Source organism: Pelophylax lessonae (assembly GCF_965119305.1).
Source record: "Pelophylax lessonae genome assembly, chromosome: 3".
NCBI classification, from domain to species: domain Eukaryota; kingdom Metazoa; phylum Chordata; class Amphibia; order Anura; family Ranidae; genus Pelophylax; species Pelophylax lessonae.
In genome coordinates, this window is record NC_138770.1 from 163,757,178 (window position 1) to 163,780,530 (window position 23,353).

Genomic DNA, 23,353 nt, shown 5'->3' on the forward strand with positions numbered 1-23,353 from the left:
AGTTGCCTGCCGGCTGCCAGTGAGTGTCAGGACCACAGAGTGTACTGTGCCCACTGCAGTGCCCACCACTGATTTATTCGGTGGCACAGCACCTTGCAAATTAAAAAAATATATATGTTTTATAATTGCAGTTGCCTGGCCTGCCAGTGAGTGTCAGGTCCACAGAGTGTACTGTGCCCACTGCAGTGCCCACCACTGATTTATACGGTCGCACAGCACCTTGCAAATTAAAAAAAAAATATTTTTTATAATTGCAGTTGCCTGGCCTGCCAGTGAGTGTCAGGTCCACAGAGTGTACTGTGCCCTCTGCAGTGCCCACCACTGATTTATACGGTGGCACAGCACCTTGCAAATTAAAAAAATATATATTTTTTATAATTGCAGTTGCCTGGCCTGCCAGTGAGTGTCAGGTCCACAGAGTGTACTGTGCCCACTGCAGTGCCCACCACTCATATATATATACGGTGGCACAGCACCTTGCAAATTAAAAAAAATATATATTTTTTATAATTGCAGTTGCCTGGCCTGCCAGTGAGTGTCAGGACCACAGAGTGTACTGTGCCCACTGCAGTGCCCACCACTGATTTATACGGTGGCACAGCACCTTGCAAATTAAAAAATATATATTTTTTATAATTGCAGTTGCCTGGCCTGCCAGTGAGTGTCAGGTCCACAGAGTTTACTGTGCTACTGCAGTGCCCACCACTCATATTTTTTTTTAATTTGCAAGGTGCTGTGCCACCGTATATATGAGTGGTGGGCACTGCAGTAGCACAGTATACTCTGTGGACCTGACACTCACTGGCAGGCCAGGCAACTGCAATTATAAAAAATATATATTTTTTAATTTGCAAGGTGCTGTGCCACCGTATAAATCAGTGGTGGGCACTGCAGTGGGCACAGTACACTCTGTGGACCTGACACTCACTGGCAGGCCAGGCAACTGCAATTATAAAAAATATATTTTTTTAATTTACAAGGTGCTGTGCCACCGTATAAATCAGTGGTGGGCACTGCAGTGGGCACAGTACACTCTGTGGACCTGACACTCACTGGCAGGCCAGGCAACTGCAATTATAAAAAATATATATTTTTTTAATTTGCAAGGTGCTGTGCCACCGTATATATATATTTTTTATAGTTGCCTTCCAGTGAGTGTCAGGTCCACAGACTGTACTGTACCCACTGCAAATGGACTGTTTGCGGTTGTTTGCGGTGCGTTAAACGGGGAGTTTGGTCTGTCAGAGTTTGGTCTGTCACTGTGAAGCCGGCGTAACCCTTACACTACCTGATTGATACAACATCATACCTGATCGTATACACACACTGGATGTTTTAAAGCACGTTATTCCAAACAATTTAGGAATGTTATGTGATTTATGCCCTTTATGGATTAAAACCCGACTCTACGTCAACTAAGTAATTTTCAATGGGAGTTTTGCCATGGATCCCCCTCCGGCATGCCACAATCCAGGTGTTAGTCCCCTTGAAACAACTTTTCCATCACTATTGTGGCCAGAAAGAGTCCCTGTGGGTTTTAAAATTCGCCTGCCTATTAAAGTCTATGGCGGTTCTCCCGGTTCGCCCGTTCACGAACATTTGCGGAGGTTCGCGAACGGCAAATTTTAGGTTCGCGACATCTCTACATTGGAGACATGTGCAAATGTCAGAAAAGTACATCTCCCTACATCAGGGACGTAGATAAGGGGCATCATTGTACGATATGCATTGAAAAAAAAAAAAAAAGAAACATTTCTTTTTTTTGCGCCACACTAGGCACTAATGCATTCTTATTTTAATGCTTCTTCCTGCTGTTACTCAACCTGACCACCTGGAGTGCCGCCTGGGCTGTAGGCTTGACTTGGGATGAGGGAGGCTCTGGCTGACAGTGCTCTCGTCTGTCTGCTCCACCTCCACATCTCCTCTCTAGTCCAGACTGAGACTCCAGAGACATGTCTTGACTTGTCCAGCCAGTTACAGAAGCTTCCAGGAGGACAGCAGCACTGAGAGCAGAGCGGGAGGGAGCGCACAGCACCTATCCTGCCCACAGACACATATGATCAGCTCCTCCTCTCTTCAAGCTGCCACTTCCTGCCTTTGGCTGTCGCTTATGGAAGGAGCTGCCTAAGCCTGAGTCTGAGTGCTGTAAGCTCAGCTGAGCCTGCCTGCCTGCTTGCCAGTACCACGTCGAAGGATCATGTCAATTTTCTCTAAAGTGCAGCTGTGCTGTTCTGGAGTCTGGACCTTAACCTTAAATCCAGGGGGACAGGTCACCAACAACCACCAGGTGTGTCTCTCTCTGTGTGCTGTGTTCTAGATCTGAACTTCAACCATGGATCAAGTTCAGGGCTGCTAGAACAGTCGGAGTTCAGTTTTTTTCTTCTGTTCTTTTATAAAATCTTGTTTTATAATATTTCTACTTATCCTCCTCTTATTTCATGCTTGTAATGCATACCTCAGTCTCAACACTAGAGTGTAAAATAGGTTTAAGGTTGATGATGGCAACTGAATATAAGCACAGTGGGCAGGATGGATTTTTTTTTTGCTCTTGTGTTATCTATTTTATGACAAAGATTGGCTCTGAAAAAAGGAAGGAGACCTACAAATGAATAGTCTCTCTCTCCCCATGTGTGTGCTATCTGCACATTCACATAACAGTGGGAACATTCTGAGATTTACCCTTAGCTGTATGGAGTGCTGTGCTACTACATTAAAATGCTGCCCTGAAGGTTATTAATCCCTATATAAATGTATGCTGATAGCCTTCTACATTGCAGTCCTGCTGAGGAAGTTGTTGACCCTTTCCATGCGATGCTAGGCCTACTGGTGTAAGCTTAAAGTGGTAGTGAACCACAAAAAAATCTTCTCCCTGAAAGCGGTAGTATCCCGCTTTTTGACACTTTTACCTACAGGTAAGCCTATAATAAGGCTTACCTGTAGGTACAAATAATATCTCCTAAACCGGCATGGTTTAGGAGATATTTACAGTGCATGCAGCCGCTCTCGCGAGCGGCGCATGCGCTCTGAAGGTCCGGGGGGACCTTCAATTAATTTGCCGGGAGCTTGCCGGAAAACGACATCGCGGCTCCGGCCAATCATCGCTCCGGAGCCGTCTCTTCCGGCCAAACACCGAGCCGGAGACGCCGAACCCAGAAGAGACGGCGAGGGATCATGGCAGCGCCCGCAGCGATGTCCAGGGGTCCGTATCGGGGCTTCGTTCTAAGGTAAGTTACACATAATGGGCTAGTATGCGACGCATACTAGCCCATTATGCCTTTGTCTTGCAGTTTTGTTTTTTTTTTCTAGGGTTTACAACCGCTTGAAAGTTAATGGCATAATGTGCTAGTATGCATCGCATACATTATTACTATTATTATTACATTATTTTTATTATCACTTTATTTTTGCGAGGCTGTTTGTTTACATATTTGAATGTGTTCAGTGTTAATTATCTCACTTAGTTGGGGTTTTAATAATAATGTTTTCCAAGCGCAGTTTAAATTTTGGATTTTATACACATATATATATATATATATATATATATATATATACTGTATGTATATATATATATATATATATATATATATATATATACATATATATATATACATATATATGTATGTGTGTGTGTGTGTGTGTGTGTGTCTTTTCCGTGTGTGCTCCTCAGGCTAAAACTGCAGTGCAGAATTTCTTCCTGTCATTGATTCATACTGTAACTAGGTATCTGAGATTGTGGGAAGTGCTGGCAAAGTGTGTTGATTGAGATGCTGGGTGCTGAGTCTTATATAATTGCTGTTGTGTTAGCCTGTTAGGCCCTGACTGTTCACATGTAGCAATTTGGGATTGTGGGCAGAATATCCCTGTGATTCTGCCCGCCACTACACCCAGATTCAAATCCAAATCTCACGGCAATGCTGGCAAAACACAGCACGTGTGTTTGTGTTCTATTCATTTTTAGTGACACCAAAATGTGGTGTGGTTTTGCTGTGATTGTTGAGTGATTATCACACAAGGATCCAAATCCACACCATGTTTTGGTGCCACTAAAAATTAAAAGGAACACAAACACACATGCTGCGTTTTGCCAGCATTGCAGTGTGATTTGGAATTGCAGGCAGAATCACGGTGATACTGCCAGCCCGTGATCCCAAATCATTACATGTTAACAGGGCCTTAATGACATTGACTAAGGCTGGGCTGAGTCTTCCATTGCTGTTGTGATACTGTTGTGTTTCTAGGGGGAACCGCATTCTAACCATCTTCTCTTTTTCTGTATGTATGGACTCTGTGGTGTCTGCAAAGTACTACTTCTCTTGTCCTGTATGCCTGTTTAACAAAAAATCTGTATGTGCTTTGCTCCTTCCTTCTACAAGATGGTGTCCTTTGCATCTGCCCAGGAAAGATCCCAAAATGCTACATCTGAAAAGTCAGGGTCTAACAGGCTAACACAACAGCAATTATGGAGGCCCCAGCCTCAATGTATTTTATAGGTACAAGGAAGCCCAGGTTTTGTTTAACTATGTCTCTTAGACCCTCCCACTCTAATGTTTTGCCACACCCACCTTTTTGCTGTGCCCCGCTACACGCGCCACAAGTCACTTCCTCCCTGTCATGTCCCTCATTCTCGGAAGCTCGGAAGTTGTGAGGTATGTTCTGTATGTTTAAACAATGCACAGTGCTGCTTCTCTTGTCTGGTATGCCAGGTTAACATAAAAATATGTGAGTGCTTCCTTCCACAAGATGGTGCCCTTTGCACCTGCCCAGTAATATTGGCTATTACAGTGCACCACCCTGTGGGCAGTCCAATGGCTGAGGGGGGGACACAAAAGCACAGCTGGGGAGATCACTGTACTAACACAGCGGGTTTTAGTACGACAGTCGAATCTAAACACATTGAATCATATCTTAAATATAATAAAATGAGATTTATTTTGGCCACTTCCCTCAAGCTGAGGGACTGTGAGGACGCCCGGACCCGCTTATTCGGATTCCACTCTTTTCTAACTCCTGGACACCTACCTAACTCATGAACAGGACCAGCCGGACCAGCACCCCCTAGTGGATGCCACTGGAACTTCATATTATATATTTCCAAAATCTGACCAGACACGGGACGGTATAATTCCCCTCCCCCCTGGCCCAAGGACAATATATGGCCATAGCAATGTCCACTTGATTCTTATGGGGACTTGAGGACCGGAAGCAGGCCCAGGAACAAAATACTCTTACTTTTCAAAGATGGCTGATATAATTTCCTTGATAAAGGCTTTTTTGCCGAAACGCGTAGGAAACCTGAATACTCTCCCTATAAAGATCCAACGCCATACAAGAAGCTTGGACCAATAGAGAGATATTATTGTCACCCTACCATTATGTCACTTCTTTCATACTCTCTTTTACCTTCACCTATGGGTCTATAACCCATACACCTTATGTATTATACCTGTTGTGATCTCAACAAATATATATTTACCTACCTTGTATGTTTATACAAAATAAATCTCATTTTATTATATTTAAGATATGATTCAATGTGTTAGCCCTTTAAAGTCCCATACTTTGACCTGAGGCACCAAAACCCTCCCTTCCAAGAATGTGATTGCTTACTATGAGCAACACGTAGTTTTTCCTTTTCCCAGCTTTTTTTAATTTGGCACAATTAGTGTTTTAAAAAAAAAAAGACTTTTACTTAGTACCTTCTGCTGAACCCCCCCCCCCAGAACAAAAATGTATCTATGGCCCTGCCCTACACAGAACTGTCATCTCCCTAAAAGCTCAAATACACTATGACAATATGGCTGCTGTGAGACCACCCTTTGAAATAAAGGGGGCTGGGCTATCCATTTATTTAAATTATTGGCCCTTGTGAGTCTGCTGACCAGGGCAAGTGCTAAATTCCAGGGATTCACCACAAACCCATGGTTGCTTAACCTCATCCCTATTAGGTAAGCCTGAGCCACCAGTGTGAGCAATACAACATTTCTATTTAGTGCATAACTACAACTAACAAAAAACATTTTTTAACCAGTTGCGGACCGCCCACCGCATTTATACTGTGGCAGGGCAGCCCGGCTGCGCAAGATCAGGTACATGTACATGATTTTGTGCACAAGATGTAAGGAGCGCGCGTGACCCGCCAATCGTTCAGAGGAATGACCTATGTAAACAAGGCAGACCACTGTTCTGTCAAGGAGTAAAAGAAAGATCTTGTGTTTCAGCTAAGCTGAAACACAGATCTCTCTTTTCCTCTAGTGCATCCACTCCCCCTACAGTTAGAAAGCACTCCCTAGGAACACACTTAACTCCTTGATCACTGTATTGGCGTCACTGGTCCCCCAAAAAGTGTCACTTACGTGTCAGATTTGTCCGCCGCAATGTCGCAGTCCTGCTAAAAATGGCTGACCGCCATAATTTCTAGTAAAAACAATAAAAAGAATAAAAAGTCCATGAATGTATCCCATAGTTTGTAGACGCTATAGCTTTTGCGCAAATCAATCAATATACACTTATTAGGATTTTTTTAACCAAAAATATGTAGAAGAATACATATTGGCCTAAATTGATGAAAAAATTACATTTTTTAAATTTTTTTTATTAGGAATGTTTCATAGCAGAAAGTAAAAAATATTGTTTTTTTTTTTTTTTCAAAAGTGGGGTTCTTTTTTTGTTTATAGCACATAAAAAAAAAACTGCAGAGGTGATCAAATACCACAGAAAGAAAGCTCTATTTGTGGGAAAAAAAGACATCAATTTTGTTTAGGTACAGCCTTGCAAGACTGCGAAAATGTCAGTTAAAGCAACGCAGTGCCCTATCGCATTAAAATGGCCTGGTCATTAAAGGGGTAAAGCCTTCTGGAGCTGAAGTGGTTAAAAACGCTATTTCACATCAGATATACAATAATGTGTGTGCCGAAGGAGGAGGGAGAGGTGTGTCCTGCAGGCACAACTGTAATATATACAACTGTATATGCAGATATTAAATATTTAGCTCTTCCTAAAGTGACTGCCACATGATAATTGGAGTATCTATCATTCAACGTATCTCTTCAGCCCATACAAAAACAGCTGTTCCTGTGTTTGATCCTGTAGTCAGTTCAATTATATATGGATATTGATCCCCAGGATACATAGGTACATATTATCCTATTATATATTCCTTACACCTTTTAATCCTCTTAAAGCCATAAAAAGGTAGATAATTGCAGACAGTAAAAAGCTGGCTTGTTCAGTCCCGTGCAGGCTGAATAGTACAGGTGGTATCTGAGTAATAGCTTCAGATAAATATGGCTGTGGCTTTATCCTATTCATTTGTTCAATGGCATAAATATCATGTGGCAGGCAAACAGCAAGTGTATCAACATCAGTGCCAGGACAAGGTCAACTTGAGTCCAGGGCGAACATGCCAAACTGCACCCCCACCCCCCCCAAGATGTATGAGAATTATGTGTCAGCAAAAAGTCACCCCCCCCCCATAAAAAAAAACACTGAGCACTAATCTGCATGCTTACCCCTAGGCATAATTCCCCCCTCCTCCCAGTACAAATCCACCCCCCTGCTGAAATCCCCCCTCTCAGCACAAATCTTTGCCCCCCATCCCCAAATCCCCCTAGCTCAAATGCCCACCCCCCAAAAAAAACTCACCCCTCCTAACACAAATCCTCTACCCCTAAAATTTCCTCTCCTAGTACACATCTCCCCCCCCACTCCAGCAAAAATCCCCCCTCCCCAAATCCTCCCTTTTACCACAAATATTCTTCTCCTATCCCCCCTCCAAACACAAATCCCCCTAAATCACCACTATTAACATCCCACCCCAAATTTCCCCTCCTAAAACAATACTTACCCCCTGCTGCCCCCCAATTGCCCCTTTCAACACAAATCCTCTCCTCCACAATCTCCTTGTGGTGCCCCCCCCCCCCCACTTCACATGATACCACAGTGCCCAGGGTAGTCGTCCCTGCTGGCCACCCCTTTTTACCAGCCCTGATCAACATACATGAATACCTTGGACCCCATTTGGGCTCCATTCCAAAATCTGGTTATGACACAGTCACTAGTTTCTCAATGTAATCCAACATATGGACAACAAAGTGGAATTGAACAGTGTGTTTGTAGATACAGTATATAGTTGCATAATATAGCTCACTGCCGTCAGTAATTGCTGATGTATAGAAACCAAAGCCATAGTGCTAGATTGTAACACAGACCAGAAGTCAAGCCCAAGCTACAAAGGTACATGGGATGTCCAGGTTAATGTATACAGCTTCCTATTGCTGCTATTATTATTTATCCATATTGCCCTGGTTATAGGGTGTAGATAATGACAGCATTAGCATTGTTTATTTGTAATAAAACAGCAAGGCATGACTATAAAGGGTGTCCAAAACACTCAAGCAAACTTATCTCTACCTGTATATTCGTAAAGATGTTAGATTCAATGGCTGTCACAGTGGTAGTTCCTACATATGGGGATCCACAAGTTCAGTTATATAGGTACACCCAAGTCCCTTGGTGTATGAAATGGAGAAAGAACTAGTAGATGGCTCAATCCTACCAATCCCAATAGGTTAGAAAGCAATACCCTGGTGCAGGGCTGGGATAAGGGGTTAGCAGAAGGGACAGCTGCCCTGGGCACAGTGTTTATTGTAGGAATTGGGGAGCCGCCAGTTCCTTCTGCTGTAACCCTGAGAGGAGTAGTGACAGAGGCATCACTACTCCTGTCAGCCCAGCGCTGACAGGAGGAAAGAGGTGGGAGGTGGAGGTGCACTCCCTCCCTCTCCTCCCCATAAGTTTGCAAATGGGGTGGGGGTTGGTATCTTTGCACTAGATGATCTTGTCCCAGCACTGCCCTGGTGGATGGAATTCTGGGTTTCTGCACCTGGTCTACAAGAACTAAGCCACATGCACCCTGGCATGTTTTACCTGCTGAGGAATTTTCTCAGAGGGACATGGCTGGTAGGATCTTCCTTCCTGCAGTTCTTAAAGTGCTGCCAAGTGGAAGGGTGTAGGAGGGTAGCAGGGGAAGAGGGTGGAACGCAAGTCCAGATCTAGTTACACACTGACCTACACTATGTTCCACCAGAACTAAAGTGGAACTAAACCCTCCTATCCTTTACAGCCAAAGAGGTTGCCATTTTAGCCTCTGTTCAATTTGCATCAGCCATGGTGTTGCACATGTGATCACTTATGACACTAGCTTTTTGATGGCTTGACAGTTTGGTTGAGAGCACAAGCAACTGTGACAGTTATCGTTCATGGCTTGCCTTGACCATAACTGTAAACAGTTAAATTAAAGGGTTAGGTGCATTCTATTACCTATCAGTGCTCCATATATAAGCAACACATAATAAACTCCACCCCTACCACAAAATATTCCAAAGTTTATAAACATACCAAATAGTATTACAAAAAATAGTAATAAAGTGGAGAACAGTCATGATTCACTATCTATATACAGAGATGTATAAAGTACTAGAGACCCAGACCTGAGTAAAAGTACAAGTGCTCTATATAAAAAGTAACTTGAGTAGAAGTTGAAGTGCTCTTTAAGCACCACACTTAAGTAGAAGTACTAAAGTATTCAACATTTTTTGTACTTAAGTATTGCAAGTAGTTTATTTTAAAATTTACTACTCAAGTACTGAAAGTAAAAGTACAAGTATTGTGTTATGTAGTTAGTCAAGGTCCCCCTCCCATTATAGATCCCCTTAGAGCAGGCCAGGGTCCCCCTCCCATTATAGATCCCCCTTAGATTAGGGCAGGCCAGGGCAGGTTCTTACTTCTCCTACCTTAGGCTGTCTCGAGTCCTCCAGCCTCTCTCTCCACAGTCCCCAGTCCAGTCCCCACTTCTGAAAGAAGAATATATTCAGATTCCCCTTAGAGTAGGCCAGGGTCCCCCTCCCATTATAGATCCCCCTTAGAGCAGGCTAGGGTCCCCCTCTCATTATAGATTCTCCTTAGCGCAGGCCAGGGTCCCACTCCCATTATAGAGCCCCCTTAAAGCAGGCCAGGGTCCCCTTCCCATTATAGATTCCCCTTAGAGAAAGCCAGTGTCCCCCTCCCATTATAGATTCCCCTTAGAGCAGGCCAGTGTCCCCCTCCCATTATAGATTCCCTTAGAGCAGGCCAGGGTCCCCCTCCCATTATAGAGCCCCCTTAGAGCAGGCCAGGGTCCCCCTCCCATTATAGATCCCCCTTAGATTAGGGCAGGCCAGGGCAGGGCAGGTTCTTACTTCTCCTACCTTAGGCTGTCTCGAGTCCTCCAGCCTCTCTCTCCACAGTCCCCAGTCCAGTCCCCCCTGCTGAAAGAAGAATATATTCCTACCTTCATCCAGTTCTCCCGTGCTGGGCGGCCGCGCTGCACAGTGCCCAGAGACAGTCTAGTAGTCTAGACTCTAGTAACTCACAGTCCCTCCCCCAGCCAGGGCCCAGAGAGATAACCCTGCAGGCAGGTGTCTCTCCTCTCTCACCACCACCACTTTACTTGAGAGCCGAGCGGGAGGCGGGACTCGGGCCGAGCTGAGGGTGGGCAGAGGCGGCGAGGCTCTGCCCCTGAGCCATCGCATTGGGTTGGGGATTGGTCGTGACTTGTGAGTCTCAGAGACAGTGAGACTCGAGTAAAAAAAGTAATTTGGCAGCAGTGGTAATGTGGGTTTGGAATGGAATGATTCATAACATTTTTATAATTGTAACGAGTAACGATAAACAAAATATCGGAGTAAAAGTATTAAACTCTTCGAAAATATGTACTGAAGAAAAAGTGGAAGTAGGAGAAAAAAATTATACTCTAGTAAAGTACAGATACCGCCTTTTAGTACTTAAGTACAGTAGTGACCATCACTATGAATGAAACCATCATATACCATCACTATGAATGAAAGACAGATAATTAATGGTATAGATTGCTTCAAGTGGGACAGTAATATTTGTCAACCATATCTTCACATAGAAATATGAAGATTTAATACCCCCTTACACAGTGTATTCCATGTGCTTTGTGAGAGAGACACACAGACGGTCATTGGCAGACTTCCCTATTGTTTCTGTATTGGGAGGGAATGTGGATTGTGCCTGTCTCGTTGTTAAATGTTAATGACCTCACATTGTTCTGTCCTTAAGATAAGCTTATTATGGGATGTATATGTGTATGTGGATTGGCTGCTAAGCGGGAGGGGGGATTGTCCCACAGTGTATATCTACGTGTACACTGTATGGGAATGTAAAACTCTGTTTTCATTGGATTGTAAATGTCAGGGCCTGTTTTTAACAAGGTCCACCTGGGGGGGTAACCTTGTGGGGGAAAACTGTATAAAAGTATGTTTCTTGTTCAATAAAGTTGAGTCATACTTCACCCTCAATCTAGAGTCCTGTCTCTCATTGGGGGAATATGCTACAAGGGATTGATATGTCCTTCATACTCCCTTGGATAATCAATAAGCTCTTGTAAGAGCTTGTGTAAGAGCATGGTCCTGCTGCGCTCTCTGGGTAAAGAGAGGTTTACCCACTGGAACCTGGAGCCTTGTCGTAGGTCCAGGTTGTGTAGAAGACGGCTAGACCCTAACCAAGCTGTGGCGGTTTGTGGGGTCTGAGGTGTTTATGGTGTGTGGTAGAGTGCTTGGAGCCCTCGGGAAGCACTAGAAGCCCTGTTCCCCTGTCTGCCCATTCCTTTCTCTCCTCTCCCCCCTTCCTCCCTCTTTCCTCTGCATTCTCTCTATCCGTCTCCCCCTCTTGCCCCCCCCCTTTCTCTTTTACCCTCTTCCTCTGTGACCCCTCCCCATTTTCCCTCTCATCCTGACTGCTGCACTCTGTACGCTGTGTTACTTTCTCCTGACCCCTGCGCTCTATGCATTATGTTGTACGTTACATAGTCCTAGCCAAAGCCTTCATTGTCTCAAAGGTTGCTTGTTTAAAGAAGTTCTTAATAAGGTGGACTCTAATGGAGAACCTTATGAAAGGGGGACTCTGATGGAGACCCTAATGAAAGAGGGACTCTGATTGGGACCCTAATGAAAGGGGGAATCTGATGGAGACCCTAATGAAAGGGGGACTCTAATGGAGACCCTAATGAAAGGGAGACTCTGATGAGGACCCTTATGTAACGGATGACTCTGAAGAGGACAGCGGTGTAACAGAGACTCTGACAGAGTCCAAATCAGAGGCCCCTCTTTTTTCAGGATTCCAAACGTAAGGGGAGCAAGCTTGCCCCAGCATTCATAGGAGAACAAACCTGCTCTGCCCACTGGCTTCCACCCTGATATTACAGCCCCACTCCCGACTGCCACCCTGCTTTTTTTTCTGTTCTGAAGCTCCATGGTTCAGTGCTGTGTTAGACCCCTTTTTTAAAAAAAGTGAACTGTGAAATTAGAGCATACAAAAAAAGTGTACAGAGGCACAGTATGGCCAATCCGAAGAGAAAGGACTTCTAACCCTGAACCTCCGGGGGCACAAGGCTCCTGAAAGAGGCAAGGTCTATCTAGGCCAAAGCCAGGTGGACCCTACTCCTCAGGGACCAGCTGAAGTAGATCCACCACATACTTGGTGAGGGACCCAAAGGCCATTGAACCGCCCTTCCTTTCCATTCATTACTGAAGCATAGGGAACTGTGTTTACTATGGTTCAATTTAAAAATGAACAGGATACCTCTGAGAGCTTCCTTTTCATTCACCTGTGTAGCTGAGGCTGCAAAGAAAGAAACCGAAGAATCTATGTCCTCTTCCCATTCCTCTGTCTCAAAAGTAAGACATCAGGGGTCTCTTTAGACCCCTGACATTTTACCAAAGCCCCTCTACCCCAACAGAGCAATGTACAAAAATAAAATAAATACAATTCTAAAAAAAAAGTAAAAAAACTTAAATTTTCACATGTGATTTGCTCTGTAAAGAGAGGTCAGCATTTGCACATGGAATATGCTTTGCACAGTGTTGCAGGCTGCTTGTAGAGCAGCATTATTAACTTGAATAGGTCTTGTTCAACAGGGACATCATTTCTTCCATGACTGCGAAGCATAACATCATGGCTGTTGTACTGTATGTGTACACCCCTATCTACTGCTTTTGTTGCTTAAAAGAGAAGTGGTTGATGGGCAGTAAACCCCCAACCTCACATGTGAATGAGCCCTAAGGACTGGTACTCTGGCCTTTAAATGAGTGAGTATTTGTAAAAAAAAAAAAAAAAATGAGTGAGTTGTTCATGTGACTGGAGTTACTCTAAGGGGAAGCAGCAGCTGGTGTGTTCATACAGCTGCTGCATCCCCATAGTGTAACATGGGCTGCCTGCACACAGCTCCAGGCGGTTTGAACCACATAAACAAACCACTGATGCACACTGAACAGACCACAGCAGCCATGGGAATGAGCCCCCATACCTCATTCACACACAGAGCTTTATTTATTACCCATTTCCCGCCCATAGAACGTACCTGTCCTTGGGTTGAAGTGGTTATACAGGGGCCATGGCTTACCATAGAGATGACCAAAGACCAGAACATCTCCAATCATCTCTATGGTCTAGGAAATCGAAAGTGATGGGGATTTTGTCATTTTTGGTTTCACTCACAGATCAAACCAATCTCTGATGTGGACTCAGATGTAAAGGGCACTCTGATTTGAGGGGGAACCCTGATGGGGACTTCCATGTAAAGCAGACTCTCATGTAAAGGGGACTTTCATGGTAGAGGTGAAGACTAAATTTATTTTTGTTCAACCTTCATGGCCATACATATTTTTGCGAAACGGCACTGCGTTACTTTAACTGACAATTGTGCGGTCATGCGACACTGTACCTAAACAAAATGAATGTCCTTTTTTTCCCACAAATAGAGTTTTATTTTGGAGGTATTTGATCACCTCTGCGGTTTTTACTTTTTGCAATAAAAAAGAAAAAAAAGCGACAATTTTGAAAAAAAAAAAAAAAAACATTATTTTTTACTTACTGCTATAAAATATAGCCAATAAAAAAATGTAAAATATCACATTTCTTCATCAGTTTAGGCCAATATGTATTCTGCTACATATTTTTGGTAAAAAAAAATCCCAATAAGTGCCTATTGATTAGTTTGTGCAAAAGTTATAGCGTCTACAAACTTTGGGATATTTTTAGTTATTTATTTATTTTTTACTAGTAATGGTGGCGATCAGCAGGACTGCAATATTGCAGTGGACAGTCGGGACACTAACTGACACTTTTTGGGGAACAAGGGCACTAATACAGTAATCAGTGCTAAAAAATATGCAACGTCACTGTACTAATGACACTAGCTGGGAAGGGGTTAACACCAGGGGCGATCAAAGCGTGTGTGCCTGACTAGTGTTTACTGCTGTGGGGGAAGTGCTTGTACTAGGGGAAGGCATGGATTGGTGCCCCTGCTTAGCAGAGACACAGGATCTATGCCTTTTGCCACCACCATTCTGCCAGTGTACCAAAGCAGTGGTGGGTGCTGGTGGACATCAAGTCGGCCGTAACCGCCGATCAGCTCCAGCTGTGTCTAATCACGCCCCAGACCCAGAAGTGCAGGATCATATACTAGGTACATGATCCTGCACAGCTCTGGATAGTTCATTGATTCTTCCTCTCAGATTGTATCTGCTTACACAGATACATTGACAGATCTGCTAGAGACCTGCATTGCACCAGATCTACTGATTGCTAGTGCAATGCTTTATAGGCACCAAAAACTAAAAAATATAAATGCACATTATTTTGCCTGCAAAAAAAAAAAAAAACGTGCATTTATATTTTTTTTTCTAAAAAGTGAACTTATCCTTTAAGTTGTATTTATTCATTTGAAAAGCTGATTCTTTTTTCCAGCCTGCAAATGTGTATAAAGTATATGAAATGTTCCTTGTACTGAAAAGCTTGGGGAGACCCTTGCTCTAGGCTAAACTGTAAAGAGAAAAATAAAGTTTTAGCTATGCACGAAGTTTATTAGGATCGTTGCCGCAGTTCTACTTGTGCCCACTAGGTGGCGGTAGATGAGACCACAAGTGTCTGTAGTGACAAGCAGCAGGATATTTAATCCTTATGCTCCGATGTAATGTATTGTAAATATAAAGCAATAGAAGAAAAGAAAGCTTGAACCTTTCCGTGCCGAAATCACTTGTCCCCTGCTCTCCTTATTCCATTCTTCCTTTTTCTTCACCTGCAGACAATCAACCTTGTATTTACTCTTTGCTGGGAGTGGTAAACACACAGATTAGAGCAAATAGAAAAGTTCAAGCAGATCAGATTACTCCATCATTATCCCCCCTTTTTCCCTGGTCCTGATTGACAGGAGGGGGACTGTCTTCCCCTGACACCCTGACACCATGACAAGGGTTTTAGTGCTCTGAGGATTTCCTGCTCTCATTACAAGGTGACAGCTCTGCCAAGGTAACAGTATTATATGCAGTCCCCTTTAATGGATTCCTGTAACCTTCCCTATTAGAAGACGGAAAGTTGCTGCTGGTAAAGCAGTGTAAAATGATCGCTGTGATAGAGGAGACTTGCCTGGACTTCCCAGTACACAGGGGGCTGTTATGATGGCAATGCATTGCTAATTGTCGGAATATATTGCTAATTGTCGGAATACATTGCTAATTGTCGGGATCTTCACCTCCTTGGCCAGAGCTCACAAGGAAGACCCCCCCCCCCATCCATAGCACTCATTCTTCTTCAAGTTGACTTTTATTTGTTTCCTCCCACTTCCAATTCGATCTGATCAGATCCAGCAGCCACCTCATGGACAACCTAAACTCTATATAAGACCCATGCGGTGGGACTGGCATGGTTCATAGTGACTTGGAGGAGCTGCAAACTTCTTGCTGCTGTCATTTATCTGCAAAAGGGGAGCCTGAGCCACCCAGCAAGGTAACTGTGCTGATCCATCCTGTTCTGCAGGTGCTGTCACTTTTCCTGATGGCTTTTCTATGACAACTTCTAGCTGTGTGTGCTTATGACTGATACTGCTGCTGTGTTTTATTGCATGATGTGTAGAAATAGTGCTGGGCTGCTGACACTTTACACTTGGAGAGCTAGCCCTGAAGGATGTTCAGCTTCACTGTCACGTTGAACCATACTGATAGAAGTCTACTTTCTTTCCTCCCAACCTATAGAGCTGTGGATCTCTACCTGACTGCTGGATGAGAAGATGAGGGATGCCATGTACAGCGCAATGCTGGCCATTCTCCTCCTATTGCTTTCCTCTGGATACTGCAAAGACAGGACTGACTCCAATAACCTCACAGACAAGACTCTGCTCAATTTTATCATGAAACTCATCAAAGACTTTAAGAAGTATAACTTGGAAGAGGACAATAAAGTGCAATATCCCTCCAAACAAAGTTATTACCCTGAGGAGAAAGAGGATGTTGAGTATGGAGCCTATCAGGAGCAGAGAGTAGGTAAGTGCATGGCTAACTTTCATAAGGGAGTGCAGTAGCCTGCTATGTGTGACTGATGCTTTTCTCAACAAAGGCAAACTAGGCAGATGTATAAGGCAACAGATTTATGGTGATTCATGAGAGATTGGAAATAGGGATGGCAGAAAGTCAAATCTTCTTAAGCTTCTTAAAGCGCTATTAAAGCCAGAAAACAAAAATGTAATATTGCAGTTTACTAATCCTAAATTGGTGGTGATTTGGTGAAAATGAAAGAAAGAAAGACTTAAAAAAAAAAGTTATGCAGCCACCACATGTAAGAATTGGTAAGCTGCAATATCATAAATATTTGCATATGAGTTTAATAACACTTTAAGGCAATACGTTTTTATATAGTACCAGCAATTTATCAATATATTGCAGTTTACTAATCCTTAGATTTGGTGGCTGCATTTGTTTTATTTATTTAAATGTTTCTCTCTGTTTTCACCTGGTGATCCTGCCAATAACACACCTCCTTTTAGGGTGCCTACACGTAATCTGAATGTTAGATGCAGTAGCAGGTTTACATACACTAAATAAATTAAAGCAGAACTCCACCGAAAACTTTTTAAGCAGTTACAGCAACATTTTTATTTTCTTTTTGGAATAAAGGTTTTACATAAATAAATTCAAGCTGACAGTTGTAAGCACCCCTGTCAATGGTAAATGGATTTTCTCATCCCTCTAACGGCTACATCTGCAGGACAGCTGATCCTGTTAAAAAACAACAGACTTACTGGCAGTGGCAGACTCACCAGGTGAAAATGAAAGAAAAGGAATCAGCCACCACATTTAAGAATTGGTAAGCTGCAATGTCATAAATAATTGCTTTTGAGTTTAATAACACTTTAAGGAATTACATTTTTATATAGTCCCAGCAATTCATGAGGAGCTCCATATTTTGTAGTCACATCAGTCCCTGACTCAAGGAGCTTACACTCTACAGTCCTTACAGCACATGCATACATATATGTACTAGGGCCAATTAACCTACCAGCATGTCTTTGGAGTGTGGGGGGAAACCAATGCAAGAACAAGGAGAACATACAAACTCCATGCAGGTAAATTCATGGTGGGGATTCAAACTGATGACCCGTCCCTAGTGCTACAGAAGTGCTGACCACTAAGCCACTGTGCTACATCAGGTAGTTTCTTGCTGAGAAATGTGATGATGGAAAGCAAGCAAGGCAGATGCCAAAGTCACCATGCATTCATCTTGCAAGTTCATTTAAAGTGCACCTCTACATTTATGACATATTTGGCACTTGAAAGCAGGATAGTATAAAGCCTGACCAGGTCATATATACTGTACTTCCACCCTTATGAGAAATTTGGTGCTGGAAAGCAAGACAAAATTCATGGAGTAAGATTATTTCAAGTATATCTAAATCCCAGAACAAAAATTGATAGTATTGCAGCTTACCAGCCCTAGATGTGGTACCTCCATCAATTTTCTTTTTTTTTTCCACACTTTTTTCCCCTTTATTTTAACCTGGCGATCCTGCCATTAACACTCTTCCTGTTCTAGGGTGACAACTGCACAGTGTTGTCATCCTACAACAAGCAGAGTGGCAGGACTAAGTAACACCTCCCTCTCCTCCATAACAGGGAAAGATGTTTTGTAGTTAATAGAGATAGCAGGGAACAATACTAACTGATAACATTTCAGAGGCAGAGAGTACTGGAAATGATCAGCTCACAAGTCTTCTGGATTGATAAAAAGCTATTTTTCTTCGGTTTGGTTTTTTTGTTGCATTTGTCGGACAGATATAATAAAATACTTTCAATGGTACGTTTAACAGAGCACAGGGCACATAAAGCTCCATTCACACCTGAGTGTAATATTCTCAGGCGTTTGTTTGGGCGTTTTTCAGCCTTTTTTTCTGGCGTTTTTCAGGTGTTTTATGCAGGTGTTTGGAGGTAGGCATTGACATTAGTGTTCGACCAATATCGTTTTTTCATTGCCAATACGGATACCGATATTTTGGTCATCACGCATCGTTATCAGCCGATATGGGCTGATATCTTCGTACAATTAAAAAAAAAAATGTTTATTTTTTTTACTTGACAGGTACTCTTATGGAGGGATCTGGGGTCTAAAAGACTCCAAACCCCTCCTCTGCACTTAAAAGCATTCAAAATGCCAAGTTTGGCTGTTTTGAATGCTGTCATTTTTTTTAATCTGGCGCCAGTACCCGGAAGCTTTGTCATGACATCACTTCTGGGTTTTTACATGGAGACCCAATCAGAGCCAAATGCGGCTTTTATCAGGTCTTCGGCGGCCATGCAGGCTGGTTGCCCGGGTCTCCCAGTGGGACGGGAGACCCGGGCGAGCCACGGAAGGCGGCGGGAGGGAGAGACGTCCCTCCCGCTCCTTGTAATGACAGCCGAGTGGCTTCTCAGCAGCATTGGTTGTTATTACAAGACAGCCGACCGTTGGCTATGGACGCCGATACCGGGGTGATGCCTCTAGCTGCAGGAATCACTCCGGTACAAGCACTTTCCGAAATATTGGCAATATCGGTAACCTCAGGGGCCGATTCCGATATATCGGGGAAAGTGCATATCAGCTCTCGATATATCGGCTTTGCCGATAATCGGTCAATCCCTAATTGATATCTAAAAGAAAAGCCTGTAATCTGCCAAAAAAAGAAGCTCATGTACTTTTCTGAACTTCAGGCATTTTGCTTCAGGTGACAAAACACTCAGATGTGAACAGGGACCATTGAAATGAATGGGATTTTGCTTGTTGGGCGTTTTGAAACTTCAGAGATGAGCGTTTTACGAGCTGAAAAATGCTCGGGTGTGCACAGGGCCTAAAGGAAATTTATTGTTAGAGTTTACTTACGCTTTGATTAGTACCCCCACCTTTCTGACACTTTTAGTACCAGAAAGTAGCATAAGGCATTGGATTCAAGGGGATAGTTAATTAGTACCAACAACTTTTTGACAGATCTGGTACTGGAAAGCAGAGTATCAAAATAAAACATATTGTAAATGGTATTGGTGACCTTGCTTTTGATGTTAAGCTTATAAAGGCTTTTGATAAATTCTTTGGGTAATACTGAAAATGTCCTTGTTCTGGCTTTACAAACAGCCTTTATTTTACAATGCAATCTAATAGTATAGGATGATTGATTGGTGGCTTGCCAACAACTTTGCATATATTATTGCTAACTAGTTTCAGCAAAACATAATGGTGTAGTAAATAATAACTGATTGATGTTGAGTTTCTCGACTTTCCAGTTTTCAGTACAGTTTGCCCAGGCACACATGTGGACTAGCTGTTCACAGCTTTAGAAGGTATGGTTCGATTATTTATACACTGTGATATTAAAGTAAAATGTATATCCTAAGACAAAAAAGGCTACGTTCTCTGCAAAGGCAAACCAGGCAGATGCCTAAGGCAATAGATTCATGCAGTGTCATTTAAAGTGTGCCTCTACATTTATGATGGAAGCAGGATAGCAAGAAGCCAAACCTGGGAGCTGTCTAAGTCATCACATCCATGGGGTAAGATTATAGTACAACCACCGTATGACAAATTTGGAACTGGAAAGCAGGGTATTAAAATAATACTTTTTTTTTTAAATGAAATTGTTGAGCTTGCTTTTTTATTAAGGTTCTTTGGTCTTTTGATATATCTTTAGAGTAATGTTGAAAATGTTCTGTGAATTTTATTCTTTTTTTATGACAGTAGTAACTTTTTACGCAGCACAGCATTATTATGTTTCCACTGTTCTCACATTGCAACAGGCGAGATGTGAACATTCCTGATTGTGAACAGAGTAATGTTGGAACTGTTTACAAACATAATGTTCCAAAAAAGTCATTTGTCAAGTTCTTTTTTGACTATCCTGAATATCAAGTTACCTCCTCAGTCTGATTTATAGTTTTTCCAAAAATATCATATTTCTATTTTTTTTTTTTCTTCGTTACAACAAATGTACTGTATGATTGATGGCTTGCTGGGGCTACGTTGAGCATATAAGGGAATATGAAGCATTTGTTTAAAATATAATAGTTACAAGGTAGAAGTTTGTTTTGACTTTTGAATTGTTGATCTTTGTTTTTTTTTTTTTTTTTTTCTTATTTTGGCTTTACCAGTAGCCTTTGTTTTACCATGAAATCCAATAGTGTAGGATGATTGACTGGTGGCCTGCCAAGAACTTTATTTATATTAGGGCACGCTAGTTTAGCAATTAAATGAATGATGTAATAAATAAAGTCTGATTGGCATCATTTTGTTGACTTTCTACTGTTCGATTTTCTGTGCATCCTCCCTTTAGGCTTTTACCATGACCTTTACATAATGTTACCCAGTCACCCATATGGACTAGTTTTTCACTGTTTTAAGCAGCAAAGTTAGATTACTTTTACACTGTGACATTAAAGTAAAATTTATATAATAGGACAAAAAGCAAATTAAAAAAAATTAAAAAAAAACTCTATATTTACGCGTAAGGTTACACACTATTGCTTCTTTTTTGTGCCTCTAATGCCATGTGACGTGATTTTGGAGTAGTAACCAAAGTACCTTGAAAAGCCTTCTTATAGCTAAGAAAAATACTGTAATTAATGAAAGGTTTGTGTTACAACAGTTCCATCAATGTGCAGCTCAGTGGCTGAGCATTTGCTAGGTGCTGCATTGCCACCTTCAGGAGCTGCTCAGGGTATTCAGTGCAGCTGCTAATAACCAAGGAACACCACCAATTTTGATAGAAAACAAACAGCTCTATAACCAGTTACAAATCATCAAATGTTTAGAGAGACTTGAAGGTGCTGCAGATCTTTCGTACAATGTTTAAAAAGTTTGGTATGACTTGGCTAGCTATAGTGGACATTCACAGTGGATCACACTCTAGTTCAGCTTTTCTCAGTCAGGGTTTTAGGAACCCTCGGCTTCTTCCAGAGTTTGGTAGGGATTCCTTGAGCAGAGAACAGTGGTGGATCTATCTCCCATCTGATGGCACTTGCACACTTGTCTCAGCAAGTGACCTGGAATCAGTGAAGCTTTTCTTCTCTAATATCAAAGGTAAGCAACCACTGATGCCAGTGGTCTTTTTAGCTGGCTGCAAGGGGCCCTTTTTCTGGAGACCATCAATCTAAGGGGCCCTTCTGCTACTTATTACTGAGGAAATGGGGAAGGAGGGGGGGGGGGGGGTACGTTCCCAATGACTGCCAATTTAAGGTGGAATTTTCCTTCTCATCAATGGTGTAAAGAGGACACAACACTTTTCAGTATCCACCTTTCTTCATTAGTGAGCATTAGTTATATTAGGTTTTAACAGGGGTTCCTTGGGACCTCAAATTATTTCAAGGGTTCTTCCATAGTAAAATGGCTGAAAAACATTGCTCTAGTGGCTCGCTAGTAGGGAAGCTTAAAATGGCACTAAAGATTGAATTCAAAATATAAAGTGTTATTCATGTATATAATTTTAACACAAAAAGTACCTTCTATTGCTCTCAGCCTCCTACAAATCCCTTTAATTTGCTGTTGTGATCCTTCTGCTGCAAACGTCCTGTTAGACAGTGGCGGCTGATGCCTTGAGGGTGCAGGGGCGCTGCCTCCCCTATCCATGCGTCTGGCTGCCTAATCTACATACAGGTGCCGGACGCATGGAGTTCAATGGGGCTTTTTTTTTAGCATGTGATTAGAGCCAGAGGCTCTAATAGCCTAAAAAAAAAAGGGTGGGCTCGGGGCGCAGAGCACTGCGCCCGAGCCCACCCAGTTGTGTGACAATAGGGAATGAATATTCCCTATTGTCACATGGATCCTCCTCCTGGCCAATCAGGAAGAGGGTCTGAGACCTGTTTCCCGATTGGCCGAAAAGAGAAGCCATGCCATTGGCCATGGAGGAGGAGGGAGGAGACACAGAAGACAGGGGGAAGAAGCTGATGCTGAAGCCATCGCCGCCATGTGCTGCTGCTGCCTACCCTCCCTCCCTCCACATATCCAGGCAAGGTGAGTGAGCCAGCAGGGGCGGGGGGTAGGGGGGTGGTAGTATGGTGTGAGGCTGCGGGCTGGTGTGGTCCGGGGGATGGTAGAATAGTGCGGTCCGTCTGCCGCCCCCCAGCCCATAGAGCACCAGCCGCCACTGCTGTTAGAGGGCAGCTACATTCACTCACCATGGTCCCTTTGTATTTTGGAACATAGTCACTCTTCATTGCTCCAGAGATGGCCTAATAATTATGGGATTTGTAGTGTTCACAAAGTAGTGCACATGACTGTAACTAACATGCGCTGCTTGTTTCAAACAAATGTAAGTGAAGGGGAAAAGTAGAGGTTAGGGAGCTCGCAGAGGAGGTTGTAAGTGCAAGGAGGTAGAAAAACACATTAAGGAACATTTCATGAAGATACTGTAGATTACAGAGAGATTAAGTAGTAGATGAGTATGAATTTTTTTTGGAGAATAAGGATATTATTTAGTGTCACTAATACCCTAAAATAAATATTATGCAAATCTTAGTGTTAATAGAAAAACATGTACCCATGGCTATGTAGGCAACATGTAGGCATATCGCATTATAAATTACATTTTGTCTTCCAAGAAGTAGATATTATAAAACTTTAGCCGTTGCTCTATGTTGGTTTTATTATGTAAAGCAAGCAGGGCCGGCCTTTGGGGTGTGCGAGCTGTGCGGCCGCACAGGGCGCCATGGGCAACAAGGGCACCGTGCGGCCATCACAGCTCGCAGAGGATCAGGTCGCACAGCGGGAGGTGAGCGGCGACCGCGGCCTGGACAGGGTTAACACAGGCCGCGGCCGCCGCTTACCTCCCGCTGTGCGGCTGTGCCTCGGTCACCTACAGATGCAGTGAGGCGAGCTGTGTATTACACACAGCTCAGCCTCCGATCTTTCCACGCTGACGATCTCTCCTCCCTCCCTGCACTGACGCCAGAGGAGAGATCGTCAGCTCCTCCTCACCCCGCCCCTTCTCCTCCTCCTCCTGCCCACA

At 43.1% G+C, this 23,353-nt stretch overlaps 1 protein-coding gene across 3 annotated transcripts in view; it reads left to right on the forward strand.

The window, feature by feature from the left end:
• Window positions 1-15,344: 15,344 nt before the first annotated feature.
• Window positions 15,345-23,353, forward strand: part of ALKAL2 (ALK and LTK ligand 2) — a 135,616-nt gene continuing 127,607 nt past the window's right edge. For 2 of the 3 annotated variants that reach the window (XR_014225043.1, XM_082251300.1), the window contains exons 1-2: window positions 15,345-15,843; window positions 16,089-16,376. Coding sequence is in view for 2 of the 3 variants with exons in the window: in XM_082251300.1 (XP_082107426.1) it covers window positions 16,124-16,376 (253 nt within the window). In the remaining variant the exon portion in view is untranslated. Of the gene's footprint in view, window positions 15,844-15,969; window positions 16,377-23,353 lie in introns of those variants that run through there. The other variant, XM_082251301.1, reaches the window with a different exon arrangement.